The 15005-nt window shown below is 48.5% G+C and overlaps 1 protein-coding gene across 1 annotated transcript; it reads left to right on the top strand.

Annotated features, from left to right (window-relative positions):
• The first annotated feature begins 1652 nt into the window (after window positions 1-1652).
• On the top strand, window positions 1653-14541 carry LOC311338854 (carbohydrate sulfotransferase 11). The gene is made up of 3 exons (XM_084464183.1): window positions 1653-2084; window positions 8217-8296; window positions 13674-14541. Exons 1-3 carry the CDS (start codon window positions 1988-1990, stop codon window positions 14520-14522), a joined length of 1026 nt encoding a protein of 341 aa, XP_084320309.1. The 5' UTR covers window positions 1653-1987; the 3' UTR covers window positions 14523-14541.
• The last annotated feature ends 464 nt before the right edge of the window (window positions 14542-15005 follow it).

Here is a 15005-nt window from a genome sequence, read left to right as displayed (position 1 = left end):
AGAAAATTTACCTTTGATTTACTTTTCTATGCTTTGTATTTGAATACTGTATTGGAATATACATGTTAGTTATCGACAACACGACTCAAGAAGTTAATTGCTGAGATTGAACGGGAACCTACAGTTCTAGAGCCATCCTTCACGTGTCAGGGATGGCTGACCAACAACGCATTGAATGTTTTATCAAAATTAAATTAAATTTGACAATTGTTAAAATGTCTTTCTGGGATACAAAGCGTTTAACATCCAACATATATTCTCCCTAATAGCATAATCTACAATCAAAGTTAGCTGCCCGGATTCGGGATAAGACAAAGTATAATTATCTAAATGTAAATGTTTTATTTGCAATGAATCTTCCCAAAATGGTTGAATGATTATTGTTGAAACTATTCTTTGGCTCAAATTCAAGTAGGCCTCATAAAAAAACTGCAAAGCTTCCGACCTCTGACCTGGATGTAGCTATTGAACCTCAGCCTTGACTGCTTTTGTCTGGCTGGTCGTTCAGAAAGTCATATTTACACTGAGACCCAAAGCAGGGAAGCAGCTCGTCCAGTCCCAGAGAAGACCCTGAAACAGGCTGCACACGACCTCCATGTACAAGAGCCCTCCGTTTGGATCAGTGGCTGCTTGACCACCTCCGGACCCTACAGGGGCCTCAGCCCCTGGACCCTGCAGAGAGACCGGGCCCCCCACCCGCTCCCGACCGGGCCCCTGGTGGACCAGCCCTCCGCTCTCCCGCTGTACCTCATAACAGCACGGGAGTTATCAGGTCACGTGGGGGGGGGGGGAGAGAGATTAAGGAAAACCTGCTCCCTAGTCATGTGGTCCCCCCCCCCAATCTGCTTTACTTTGTACCCAGGCCTCCAGTGTTGGTGTTCAGTGATTGTGGGAGATCAGATGGTGGTTTCTCTTCTTTCTCCAGGCTGGGCTGATCGACACTGCAACGCTCTGCTGGTGCCCCCCCCCCCCCCAACCCCCCCTGCGGTGCACAGACCCCCTGTGGTCAGCCCATATCCCACGGCACTCCTCACTGGTGCTGCTAACCCCGCGGTGTCGCCAGGCCGGCCCCCCGGTCACCCCCTGGTTCTCGACTGTAGGGTGCTACACCCTGCTAGTGGAGGTGTTACGTCACTATCCGGTTGTACCAGCTCTCTGAGATGAAGACTCCTATTATGACCCCCCCCCCCCCCAAATAATGATCGTTTTATTGGAAACTAGTTTTGCAGAACTTTAAGGGTTCAATGTTCTCTTCCTCACATGTAATCTGATTCGCATTAAAAGTCTGATCAATTGCACAATGGAAGAGATACATGAAATCAATCTTAGGCTGGATCAACTAGATCACATGTTATATGCGTTAGGGGACATGGGACTATAAAGCCTACGTTGTAGATTGAATTTACAATATTTGAAATTCTCAACACAATTCAATATTGTTAATTATTTTTAACTAATTATTCGTATTCCTAACTTTGTAAAACATCTGATAATGGTAATATGGTAATACTTCGAACGGAAATATCAAAGAATAATTTTCTGCCCTACCCCGGGCCGACGCTGGGGGGCGCAGCGGCTCCGTCGACCCCCTTTGTTAACAGGGGGCCGGCCAGAGGGTCAGAAACGCCCGGTCCCCCCCCCGAGCCTCTGTACGGCTTCTCCAGAGCGCATTACACGCTCTCCCGGTGTCTGGATATACCATCTGAACATCTGAACCGACCGATCAGCGTCCACCGGTTGGTTGCTCTGGTTTCGCCTGCGATGCGGTGGAGTCTGTGAGCCCCAATCTGAAGGCTTTATACCAGGATGGACCTCAGGACGAGGGGAAGCCGACCACAACTTCACCGTCGGGCTCGGTGGTCCTCCATGGTCTCGGCGTAGCCTCGTTCCCCCGGTATCTGATCACTGAAGCAGGGGGGGGCTCGTCTCGCATGAACCGCCGCACACGGATCATCCCAGACGGGTTGGTGGTAGTCGGCCGAGATTGATGATGAAGAAGCCCAAAGGGAACCGAATGGTCCTGGCCATGTGTTTAGGATGCTTCATCATAGCCATTTTCTATTGTCAGAACAATTTGAAACAAGGTGAGTTGACAACATATTGAATGTAATTTATGAAAGAGATTTACACCCATGTCCCATTCAGCATTCATGTTGGCTCGATAGCCTACTATGAAGGCCTCAGGTGGTGTATGTAATGTAAAATATAACATCTAACGACATCAATGGATAACGAACAGAATATGAATGTGCTTTTCAATTCATGTCAAATTGCAGTGTGTATGAGCAGAATCATTACTTAAATCTAAACACGTGTGGCAGTCCAGGAGTATGCAAACCTCCAGTAAATCCTCTCACAACTTCATGAATGTAACTACACATGAATGCAGCCTCACTTCTATTCCTCTTGGCCGTTGTTCACGGATGAGTGTATTTCAGCTGCCGGGACTTAATTGGATGTCACTATCACTCGTGGGATTGTGAACTAAAACGAAGGAACAGTTTAATTAGCCCCTTTGCTTGCCTGCGACCCCCAGCTGGTGTAGATCTTGAGTTCCCCCTGCCACGGGACACTGGGGCCAGGGACCTCCAGCTGGTGTAGATCTTGAGTTCCCCCTGCCACGGGACACTGGGGCCAGGGACCTCAGCTGGTGTAGATCTTGAGTTCCCCCTGCCACGGGACACCGAGGCCTGGGACCTCCAGCTGGTGTAGATCTTGGCTCTCATTCTGACCAGTTTCCACCTCTTCCAGGTCCCACTCTGCTGCTCACAATGGCCTCATTCAGACATACCTAGCCATGGCATTGGCCCCGTGAATCTGTAGGCTACTGTGAGAAACATTTCAGATTCACTTCTTTCATTTCAGATTCACTTCTTATATATCCAATACCAGTTCTGCTTTTCTTTTAGATTCGGAAAAACAAACGCAGTGGTCAAATTTAAATGCCCAATGCTCAATGTGTCTCAATGATGGAGATCTTCATAGCTTTTTAATGTTATTGTTTTTTTTCACTGCACCACACAAAAGTATTCTGAACAGATTGTGTTGTATTCCAGGCAAGTAACTGCATTTAAGCACAAGATGAACTGGCTTTAGGATGCTGGTGTTGCTGGGGTTCACCATGTGTTGCTCATACAGTGTTTCTCAAATCTGCCATTTTCTTTAACTCTGAATCAGCAACACAGTAAGAGAAACGCTCTGTCTGCTGTTTTAGAAAAAAAAAAGTCCATATGCTTGGTCTGTGGTAAAGGTCACTTGGTTTTTAAAGTGATAGCTTCAGTTAGCCGCAGAATTATACACCAATTTCCTGCGCAGGCAGAATTAGGTAGAGATGCTTTGGGGCTCTCTGTTTGTCGCTCTTGGTCCTCGTTAAAAGACTAGTCATAAAATGACGCTTGAATAGAGGAATGTTACTGGGACACCTGAGGAATGTTACAACGTTAGAGTCATAGGAGCCTTAAGCCTCTCCCTTACCTTAATGTACAAACCTCTCTAACTATGTGAGACACTCCTTTAAATATATCACAACTATAGCCCACAGGCACAGTCCTATAGCAAGGTATATTTTGGGCCAAAAAGAGAAGATGAGCTGCTGTCATTATCTCCTCCTGCCCCGCGTGTCTGGGCTCGACTCAGGGGCATGGAAGGAAAAACGGAATTGTTTTGCAACGCAGAACGTTAACAGAACGCCTGCATGTTTGGTGTTTCGTGAACATTTTAAGCCATGGTTGTGTTCAGGACATAGTTAGGACTGAACCATTCAGAAGAATTGAACCGTTTTCCCTCTTCCTCTAGTTATTAATTCCACACAGGCGTCGTAGAACATGGACATCAAGAAAGATCTTTGGTTGCTAACTTTACGACCTGTTGTCTTTTGACCCAGGAGCAGATGGCTTTTGGATTTCTGTGCCAGAAAAGCTAGCTCAAGAAAGTAATGCCTTCAAACATAGGTCAGGTGAAGACAGTTCAGAGTTCTCAGTTTGGAGGGTCTTACTGATCCTCAAAGCAATAGTGGGGCCCCACCGTGTGTCTGGATGGCCCCGCTAAGTGGCCCTTTCTGGGTGCGTGATCCCATGTCACCGGGGGTCTGTTGACAGCTCAGAGTGACCCAGCTGTTCCCCGGCCATGACGACCCCGCAAGCAAAGCCCTGGGAGCTCAACACTCAGTGCTCCATGTCATTGACCCTCACCCCCCCCCCCCACCCCCTCCCCCCCCCCAAAAAAAACAAGAAACAAAGAAGCTGACAGCTGAGCCAGCTGGTCAACATGGAAGAGGGCAAAACAGGATCTGACTCTCCAGTACATTCGGTGCTGTGAGGCGTCATCACTTCAATACTACCCTACAAGTGTAATCAAATCTAAATACCCTTTTAGAACCTCGTTACATTGTGTGATGGCATTGGCGGAGGACAGCTCGTGTGTTTTTTAGCTTTGCAGCTTAAACACTTGATCCAATTAGTCCCACATCATTAATGTGTAACGTCCTCCCATTACGTTTGAACGCTAAACAAATTGGACATTTCGTAGTTCAAACATTTCGAGCGAGTCCTGGGTCGGAAGTCAACGGGCATTGGCATGCCCCCTCACAGCTGTGCCCCATTTGATTTAATCGAGTGTTTAGCTGCTGAAGCCTTTGAAAGCCAAATCTTCTAACTTAGAAGATTTGGAAGGAACCTCCTCTCTATCCTTCTCTCAGAAGTTCTAAGAGAAGGATAGAGAGGAGGTTGGACTCGCACGGCCTCCGAGGCACGGCAGGGATCAGGAGGACAGGAGGCTGGGCCAGTACAGCCAGTACAGCCAGTACAGCCAGTACAGCCCCAGTACAGCCAGTACACATCTACAACCAGCACCAAGGGTCGTGGAGGAGGTTCTCTCGGGCACAGTGTCCCCAGCAGGGCAGCTCTCTGGAGCTGAGAGAGAGAGAGCAGGAGGGCTCCCGCTCAGCGCCCTCCACACAGAGCACAGTGGGAGGCCGGCACATGAGGAGCACACATTGGGCTTTTTATAGGATGCATTTTCCGTAACAGACTTTTTTTTTTAATGAAAGGCTGGCATGATTGTGACGGGCGTGTTAGTGTGTGTGTGGGGCCAGGGCGGGGGGGAGGGGGGGGGGGTTGACATTTCTGAACACTGAAAGGGCTCATCCACGTGTTTACAGTCAGTGGCTGGGTTCTGTTACTATATTGAGTCGTCCTCACCAATTGCCCCCTAATTCCCAAACATCACTGATGCTTCATTAGCAACGCAGCGACCACAAACAGCTACTCTTTCAGGTGTATCGCGTGCGCCACCACCGCTTGTTGTAAAAGTGCTTCTCTACCAATCAGATGCCAAGAGATTACAGACATTACAGACGAGTGTCCCCTCCCCAACATTAAAGGCAAGAACACGGAAGCCTCTGGGAGTGGTCCCACTCTAAGTGTGGGCTCGCCTCACATGGCGGTGAAGTGGGAAAGCTTTTAGAGGGAGGCGGTGGTCAATGGGATCGCTGTACTTTTTTTAAGAAGTGCTCCTCTTCTGTGTACTTCAGGGAATTATTACTTGGAAAATGTTCACTGCAACCATGCTTTTGGTTCAGTGTCATCTCATCCACTGCTCGGTCCACTCGGGGATTTCTCCTACTCACTCCGGTCTGTGCACAATGAACTGACCAGAAATGAGCTGTACTGAAAATGAAAAACTGAAAATGAAAAGATGAGCCTCTGTGAGTGGCAGAGCCATTCCCTGTGAATTCTTTTGATGGTTTTGAGGTAATATTTTGGCACCTTGGGTTCTGCTGTTTGATTGCGACAGTAGCATAAACCAGACGCTACTGACGTTGATGTAGCCTTCTTCGGCCTTCTATTCTCTGGTTCGCTGTTTGGGATGGAGCGATCCCAACCGTGGAAATATGACCTGCAGGACCACGGAGACAAACCCCTCCACAGCTTCTCCAGATATCTCTCATGATAACACCAATGTGTTCAACACATTACATACATTATATTAAGTCGGTCTTTACCAAATACATTTAATGTCTCAAACAATGTCTCTCAAATTGTACAATACAGGCATCTAGGCCTAAATGCAATATACTGTGTGTTGTGTCTGAGATGCGTTACCATGTATGGCTAGAGTTCTCAAAAGCCTGATTCAATATTCGTTGCATACCATACGATGTTGATATTCAACATGTTTTCCCCCTAATATCAATGACATCACGTGGTGGCACTCAAACGAAATATGTGAAACATTGCCCATTGTATAAACAACAACAATCTTAAATCAGCTCTCATTGAGCTGGAAAGCAAAAAAGGGGGAATATTGAATGTCAAAGTGAATTCATCAACAAGGATTGTGTGTGTGTGTGTGTGTGTGTGTTCAGTCTTTCAACAAACCAAAATATATTGAATGTATCTTAAATGAATCAGTCAAAGGATGACAGGATAACATTTTATCAGACACATCCATAGATTATGTACCAAATAGTTTGCCCTATACACCTGTGGTTATTTAGAAGATTTTTGAAGTTTCCTAAAACTTCAGTGTCCAGAAAACATCTGTCCAGACGGACAATATGGGTCCTGGAGGAAACCGACACCGTTACACCACCTAGGTGACTGTTGCCAGCCTCCTCCAGACTAGGATGCGGGGTGGTGGTGTTGAAAGCCGGTTTATTGTGACCGTTTGTAGACAATGATCCATAGCCTGGCGCCCCATGGAGCCATGCAGGAGAACGTGCGTGTGTGTGTGGTGATGTTCTGCTTCAACCTGCTGCACACTGGTTACTCTATGGGCTCAACAGGTGTGTAGCCTCACCCAGCCCCAGAGTCCGGTCAGACAGGGCCAGGTCAGGCTGCTATAATCAGCCACACACACTCCTACAGTACTGTAACATGTTGTATCGTTATCGAGATATGAAGTGGCCCATGTGGTGCTAGAAGATGTTGTCCGTATTTGGTCGCTGCACCCCTCCTCTCCCTTGATTCAACGTTGTAGGATGAGTCACGCTCACATTATTTACTACTTTGCTCAAATGTAAAATAGACGGTACACTTTAATGCTCAGAAGATGAAACCAAACTCAGACCAGATGTTGGACATGAGGAACTCTTAAACTGCTGGGGAAGACTTGTTACTTTTAGATTCAATATTTAAACATTGTTTTCTGGGGGAGTGTTATTATTTGCAGTATGACTTTTGTGCCTATAAACATGTTGAGCATGTTCATAACGTACCATAAATAATGATAATATTTAATATTCGAATGGGTCATCTTATAATAAATAAGATGAACATCTCCACCTTTTTCTTTCATCCCGACGGTGACAGTGGGCTAAGCAAGGGGAGTTCATAAAGCTTATTGTACTGCAGAGATTCCTTTTTATGTGTTTATTGATTTAATATGCAATGCAAGAAACTGACCCTAATTCTTTATTACCTTGAACATGTTGTCGTACGATAAAGGCTCCGTACTGAATATAACTATGCTGCCAGGTTTGATTAAGGGCAATTAAGTAATGGTCTGTATATGCCCACTCTTCTTCTTACTCTACAGAATGACCAGATTAGTACATAAGTTGCGGATCTAGAGCCTAATCTATAGGCTTGTGATCCGTATGGCCCTAGATATAACCACGTCAACTTGGATGTCACCTTATAGTTAACATAGTGGGGAATAGCCCCACTATTCACAGAGCCTGAGGTGAAGAACTGTTTTAGTATATACTACACACACGTGAACACTCCACAAATAAAACAGGATAACACTTTTTGCCGGGATTTACTTGTCTTTATTGGCGGTTTATTTGGTTTTATTAGCGTGACGAGACGACCGTCACGCGACGAAAACAATATCCGGAGTTTGAGACCTCAGTCTCGGGATATTGGGCAATATCCCGAGACTGAGACCTCAAACTCCGGTATAGCGAACCAATCAAATTGTGCCATCTTAGGAGGTTCACGTGTAGGATGCAGCTATTTCCGACTGCGGTTCTATCACACAGACCATCTGTGATAGGGCGGCGTTGTGTGCTGGTTCACGACATCCCTTGAAACTATCTTCTTCTGTAATTATCACGGCGTTTACTGACGCCACATCATCCACCGGTCGACTCTGGGCTTCCTACCCGTTCTGGAGGGGCCTTTGATGCTGTAACAGATCCCCCTTCTCCGGCGCGCCGCACACAGAAGCCTCTCTATTGGCGTCCCTGACAGACGTGTCTCTGTTCCCCTCAGCCTCTGAGCCCGCCAGTGAAAGGACCAACGGGCAGAAATCCAGGAGGAGTCCACTTCAGACGCTGTACGACGGCGACCAGGTCAGTTCAACGCACCACGGGCCTCATTCACCTCCAGCGGCCATCTCGGCTCTAGCTGGGTGCTGGGGGGGCGGGGGGGGGGGGGGTGGAACTGCGCTTGGATCAGTGACTACGGCCCATTTATGGATAGATGTGTGCTAAAAGATATACGGTATATTGTATAGTTAGTAATCACTCCATTGACCCAGGGAGCAGGTCGGTCATTGGCTCATCCGGTCCTTCTAACAGGCTGTTTACAAGCAGTCATTCAGGACTGCATGTACGGAGGCCGTCAGAGAGCCTTTCATATTCCTAGAGGTGGTCTTAAAGCCAACCTCGATTGTTAAAATGAGTGTTGCCGTACTAGGGCGGACACACACACACACACGCACACACACATATACACATACACATACACACCCACACACACACACACACACTATAGGGTAGTTTGCCCAACAACAGAGCACAGTAATAAAGGCTGGCTGGGGGCTGTTTCCAATTATGGCTCTGTATGAGGCCACAGATGGGGCACGGGCCCATGTACCCGCGCTGGTGTTATCTGGCACGCCCTGCCGGGTGTTTTCAGTCGCTTTCTCTGCGCTTGTGAATCTCTGTGCTCGGTGGTCTGAGTGGCACCCTGCGGAGGACGTGTGTCGTCGTTGTTGCTAGTCAGGCGTCGAGGTTTTAGATCGCCACTGTGTTGCAACGAGAAACCGGTGAGGAGGGTTCATCTCGGATAGCCTAGGTGTCTGTCGACCAATCAAATGATCTGCTTTACCCTCTCTGAAGTGGAGCCATTTGGTTAACGCCCCCGCGCTGAGAGGTGTCAGACGAAGTGAATGCAGAGGCTGTCTACTGGCTCTCCAGCTGATGCTGCTCGTGTTTGTGTTCCTTTAACAACGCTGCTGGCTTCACATCAGGTGTTTGGTCTCTGGGGGAAATGGCATCCAGAACCACAGTATGAATTTGATTTATTTCTATCGACGTTTATTTTAGTCAGAAGGTTCAGGTTCTTCGTATTCATGTTCAAGTGTTCCTAGATCCCACCTATATTATGTTCTTTGATTTTATATTTAAAAAAAACGACTGGAGCTGCGAGGAAGGGAAAGGGTCACTTATCACTTAAGTTAAGTTAAAGGCGGCATGCTGGCAAACTCTTTCCTATTCGCTGTGGATAATAGGAAAGTATTACACATTTCCACCCTCATTTCTGCTACGACTGCAACTGGACCGCAGAGATTTAAAATGATTGCATTTCTTACTTTAACACAGAACGTCTAGAATCAGTGTGGACACATAAATTGGTGCGGTTTAGTGCCAGACAATGTTACGCAATGAGATGACATCATCACAGCTGAAATAACGAGCATGATTTCGTTATACAGCAACCATACCACACAGATCTAGACTGACCGTCTGAATTCAGTGTTTGACTATATTATATGTATAGGTCTTCATTTGAATGATTGAAATATTGATTCACATATTAATTTTCTTCTCGTCTAAGTATAATAAGTATCCTATTGAAGACCAGTGTTAATAGTTGGTTTGGTCCGAATGTTTCACAAAGGGTCAAAATAGATTGCATCTGATAATTAAACGCTACCTGAAAAGCCCTTTGGTGAGCTAATCACAGGGGAGCATTAAACTGCTCTGAGTCCCAGTAAGGTGCCAGTGATGTCATGGACCTCACCACACCGAGCTGGGCTCAGCCAGCCGGCGTCAGGAGGCTCTGGGTAGAGGCAGAAGGTGTGTGTGAGATCAGGTAGGCTGGCCGCCCGCGGGCCGTGAGGTTATCCAGGGGGGGTCCTGCTGAGGGCCAGATGCCTGCAGCGGAGGTGGGAGAGACCAACACTGAACCGGTAGGGGTGGGGGGGGGGGCGGCAGTGAATGAGGGGTCTGTCCGAGGAGGCCAGAGTGAACTGGCTGACCCGGGGTAGGGGGCTTTGGTTCTGGAGCTGTGGTTCTGGAGCTGTGGTTCTGGAGCTGTGGTTCTAGAGCTGTGGTTCTGGAGCTGTGGTTCTGGAGCTGTGGTTCTAGAGCTGTGGTTCTGGAGCTGTGGTTCTGGAGCTGTGGTTCTAGAGCCGTGGTTCTAGAGCTGTGGTTCTAGAGCGGTGGTTCTGGAGCTGTGGTTCTAGAGCGGTGGTTCTGGAGCTGTGGTTCTAGAGCTGTGGTTCTAGAGCTGTGGTTCTAGAGCTGTGGTTCTAGAGCGGTGGTTCTGGAGCTGTGGTTCTAGAGCTGTGGTTCTAGAGCTGTGGTTCTAGAGCTGTGGTTCTAGAGCGGTGGTTCTGGAGCTGTGGTTCTAGAGTGGTGGTTCTGGAGCTGTGGTTCTAGAGCTGTGGTTCTAGAGCTGTGGTTCTGGAGCCGTGGTTCTGGAGCTGTGGTTCTAGAGCTGTGGTTCTAGAGCTGTGGTTCTGGAGTTGTGGTTCTGGAGCTGTGGTTCTAGAGCTGTGGTTCTGGAGCTGTGGTTCTAGAGCGGTGGTTCTGGAGCTGTGGTTCTAGAGCTGTGGTTCTGGAGTTGTGGTTCTGGAGCTGTGGTTCTAGAGCGGTGGTTCTGGAGCTGTGGTTCTAGAGCTGTGGTTCTAGAGCGGTGGTTCTGGAGCTGTGGTTCTGGAGCTGTGGTTCTGGAGCTGTGGTTCTAGAGCGGTGGTTCTGGAGCTGTGGTTGTAGAGTGGTGGTTCTGGAGCTGTGGTTCTAGAGCTGTGGTTCTAGAGCTGTGGTTCTGGAGCTGTGGTTCTAGAGCTGTGGTTCTGGAGCTGTGGTTCTGGAGCTGTGGTTCTAGAGCTGTGGTTCTAGAGCTGTGGTTCTAGAGCGGTGGTTCTGGAGCTGTGGTTCTGGCCAGGAGATCTTCTGGAGGATCCCAGATTGCCGGCCCTGATCGTTTGTGTGTGTGTGTGTTTGTGCTTGTGTGTTTGTGGGTGTGTGTTTGTGCGTGCGTGTGTGTTTGTGTGTGTGTGTGTTTGTGCTTACTTGTGTGTTTGTGCGTGTGTGCAGAGTTTGGTATATGACGCAGAGTCCTGTCAGGATAGGGTAATTCAGTTCTTTATTGTTGTATTCAAGCACTTTCTTAATTAGCACAACAAAATATACATTTTTAGCTTCTACAGTTTTCTCACACCATTACTACCGCACTCAACAGCCCCGCCCGTTCAATGGCCAGTCATTAAACAAATGACATTAAACAAGCCCGTCCAAGTCTATCATTGGACGGTCCACAGTTTCATCCAAAATTTAAATAATTGTTTTTGGTGCAGATGAGGATCACTTTTTCTCTTCTCTCTCATCGTTGAAGATAACAACAAAAAAGTCTATGTTGGTGTAGCCATAGACGTCTGACTTTAATCGCCATGTTAAGACCATGACAAAATCATTGAGAATCAAACATAATTAATGGATTGAAAAACCTGAATCATTTTTGCAGGTCATTCTAAAAAGGCCATCAGAGCTGAAGCTGATCCAGAATGTTACTGCTAATGTTTTAACCCAGGGGTTCTCAAACCACATGGGGCCGGGGGCCCCTCATAAGGACCCCTCATAAGGGCCCCTCATAAGGACCCCTCATAAGGACCCCTCATAAGGACCCCTCATAAGGACCCCTCATAAGGCAGGGTTATTTTCGAGGACCTCCTCATAACCGCGACACAAATGTAATCATACAGGCTCTTATCTATTGGTTCTGTTAGATGTAATCATGCAGGCTCTTATCTATTGGTTCTGTTAGATGTAATCATACAGGCTCTTATCTATTGGTTCTGTTAGATGTAATCATGCAGGCTCTTATCTATTGGTTCTGTTAGATGCTTTTGAACTCTTTTATGCTTCAAACATTCAGTGCTAATACCACAATAGTGTTAAACCTGGTGGTATAATATGTCCCCTTTAAATAATCATTTTATTGCATTTTGGCTTAACAATATGTAGATCAATTTTTTAAATATTTTTTTTTATGAAATGTGTGTACTGAAATTTAGGCCACATACATACAAATAGATTTGGGACATTTTGTAATTCATAACAGCAAATAACAATTAAGGATAGTGACAACAATCAGTGCAAAAACCATTGATGTAACAGACAATATAACATTGCACAAATAAACTCATGCATTGAGAGGCAATTGTTTTAGTAGGAAAATCATGAATCATAGCTAAAGTGTGTGTGTGTGTGTGTGGGGGGGGGGTGGGGGTGAGTGAGCAAGCAAAAATGAACTGCAACAACAGTGCAACAATAGTGCAACAGGCTATTTGTATTGTAAGTATAGCGCTAAAAGACAATGAACATGCAAGGATGCAGTAACAGGCAATACACAGAGAGAAACTAACTTTTTGAGAAATACTTTATGTATTACGGAAATATAGGTTTAACTATCTTCTGCCCGTTGATCACGCCTCTTGTGCTGAAGAAAAAGACAGCAGCCTCCCCAGACCAACGTCTACCGTTGAGCTTGGTCTGGCAGTAGGCAGGCCAGTGTAAAGCACTAAACGATGTTGGACCATCTGAGAGGTGCTGGTGTTGTGAGCCCACCAGAGCTCTCTTCATCATCACTGCTCCAGTGGTCCAGCCTCACTAGACCTCCACCACATCTGGAACACGCTTCCACCACATCTGAGCTCTCATGCTTTTATAAAGATGTGTCTGCAGGCAACGGCATATTTAGTTTACTTTGAACTTCTTGAAAATGTGAAGACATTAAAAAGAACCTAGTAACCTTTGTGTTCTGAAGGAGGCTATGTAAACAATCTTGCCTAAAATGCAATCCACTTAAAATGTGTGGGTCTGCTCTATTGGTTTTTAATCATATTCTCCAATTTTGCTAATGAAACACCATCTCAATTCAGAGATGCCTCTACATCAAAGCAAAGCCGCAGATCAAAACCGCAGAGTCGCTCACCAGCTTCCGCAAGAGACTTAGGACTCACTTGTTCAGACAGAGTTCACCTGGACTCTGCTTAGCCTCCCCCCTCACCCCCCACCGCCCCCTCTCCTCCCTTACTCTCCTAAAAACACCCCTCTTACGCAATGATTGTATGTGTTTGTAAGCCCTGGCACTGAATGTACGCACTCATTGTATGTTGTACGTCCCTTATGTTGTACTTAGTACAACATAAGGGACGATAATAGTATAGTAAGGGAAGATAATACTATAGTACTTAAAATTGTGGAGCATCTTATCCTAGCTGTCTTTGTTGTATACGGGGAATGGGTTAACCTAACAATTGTTGGTGCTTGGCACTTGGTTCTATGAACATCCTTACTGTACCGACAGAGATATGTTGTTGTTTCTTTCTTCTGACAAACGTACTTATACTATGTATAAAGTGTCTGCTGAATGCCCTTAATGTGACGACGACGTCACGGAGGAGAGGTTAACTGTGGCGGCCGGGTCCCCCTGCAGGTGGAGTCCTCGGTGCAGGCCGCCCACCAGGGCCGGCGGGAGCTGCTGGAGGAGGCGTGCCGCTCCTACACCCGCAAGCGCCGCGTGCTCATCCCCGAGGACCTGAAGCACGTGGTGGTGGACGACCGGCACGGCCTGCTCTACTGCTACGTGCCCAAGGTGGCGTGCACCAACTGGAAGCGCGTGCTGATGGTGCTGACGGGCGCGGCCGGCCCGCACCGCACCGACCCGCTGGACATCCCGGCGCACGAGGCGCACGTGGCCGGCACGCTGCGCACGCTCTCCGAGTACTCCACCGCCGAGATCAACCGCCGCCTGCGCTCCTACCTCAAGTTCGTGTTCGTGCGGGAGCCCTTCGAGCGGCTGGTGTCGGCCTACCGCAACAAGTTCACGCGCAGCTACAACGAGGCCTTCCACCGGCGCTACGGCACCAAGATCGTGCGGCGCCACCGGCCCGACCCGCGGCCCGAGGCGCTGGAGGCCGGCGACGACGTGTCCTTCGAGGAGTTTGTGTACTACCTGGTGGACCCGGCCACGCAGCGCGAGGAGCCCTTCAACGAGCACTGGGAGCGCGTGCACTCGCTGTGCCACCCCTGCCTCATCCACTACGACGTGGTGGGCAAGTACGAGACGCTGGAGCGGGACTCCAGCTACGTGCTGCGGCTGGCGGGCGCCGAGGGGCAGGTGGCTTTCCCGGCGTCGCACAAGAGCACGCGCACCACGGGCGACATGGCGGCGCAGTTCTTCCGCAACATCCACCCCTTCTACCAGAAGAAGCTGTTCAACCTGTACCGCATGGACTTCCTGCTCTTCAACTACTCCACGCCCGCCTACCTCAAGTTCACGTGAGGGCGCCGGGGGCCTCAGAGGTCCCCCCCGAGGTCAGGTGGGGGGGGGGGGGGGGGGGCGTTTGGGTCCGGGGGGCCACCGTACCTGAGGTCAGGTGGGGGGGGGGGGCGTTTGGGCCCGGGGGGCCACCGTACCCGACGTCAGGTGGGGGGGGGGGCGTTTGGGTCCTGGGGGGGCCACCGTACCTGACGTCAGGTGGGGGGGGGGGGGGCGTTTGGGCCCGGGGGGCCACCGTACCTGAGGTCAGGTGGGGGGGGGGCGTTTGGGCCTGGGGGGCCACCGTACCCGAGGTCAGGTGTGTGGACAGTGATTATGGATCTTGTCTGTGACATTCTGGTCACAGACAAGTCAAAAACTTTGACATAAAAATGTGTCTGACAAAGACAATGGCACTTGGGCGAACAAGTACAACGGGAGCGAGAGAGAGAGAGTGCCTGAAGCCTTTCTTTTGTTTAACTCCAAAAGTTGAGCCATAACATGATT

The sequence above is a fragment of the Micromesistius poutassou genome, assembly GCF_964030765.1.
Source record: "Micromesistius poutassou genome assembly, chromosome: 2".
Classification (NCBI taxonomy): Eukaryota; Metazoa; Chordata; class Actinopteri; order Gadiformes; family Gadidae; genus Micromesistius; species Micromesistius poutassou.
The sequence above is the reverse complement of the archived record's forward strand: the minus strand, read 5'-3'. Positions and strand labels throughout refer to the sequence as shown.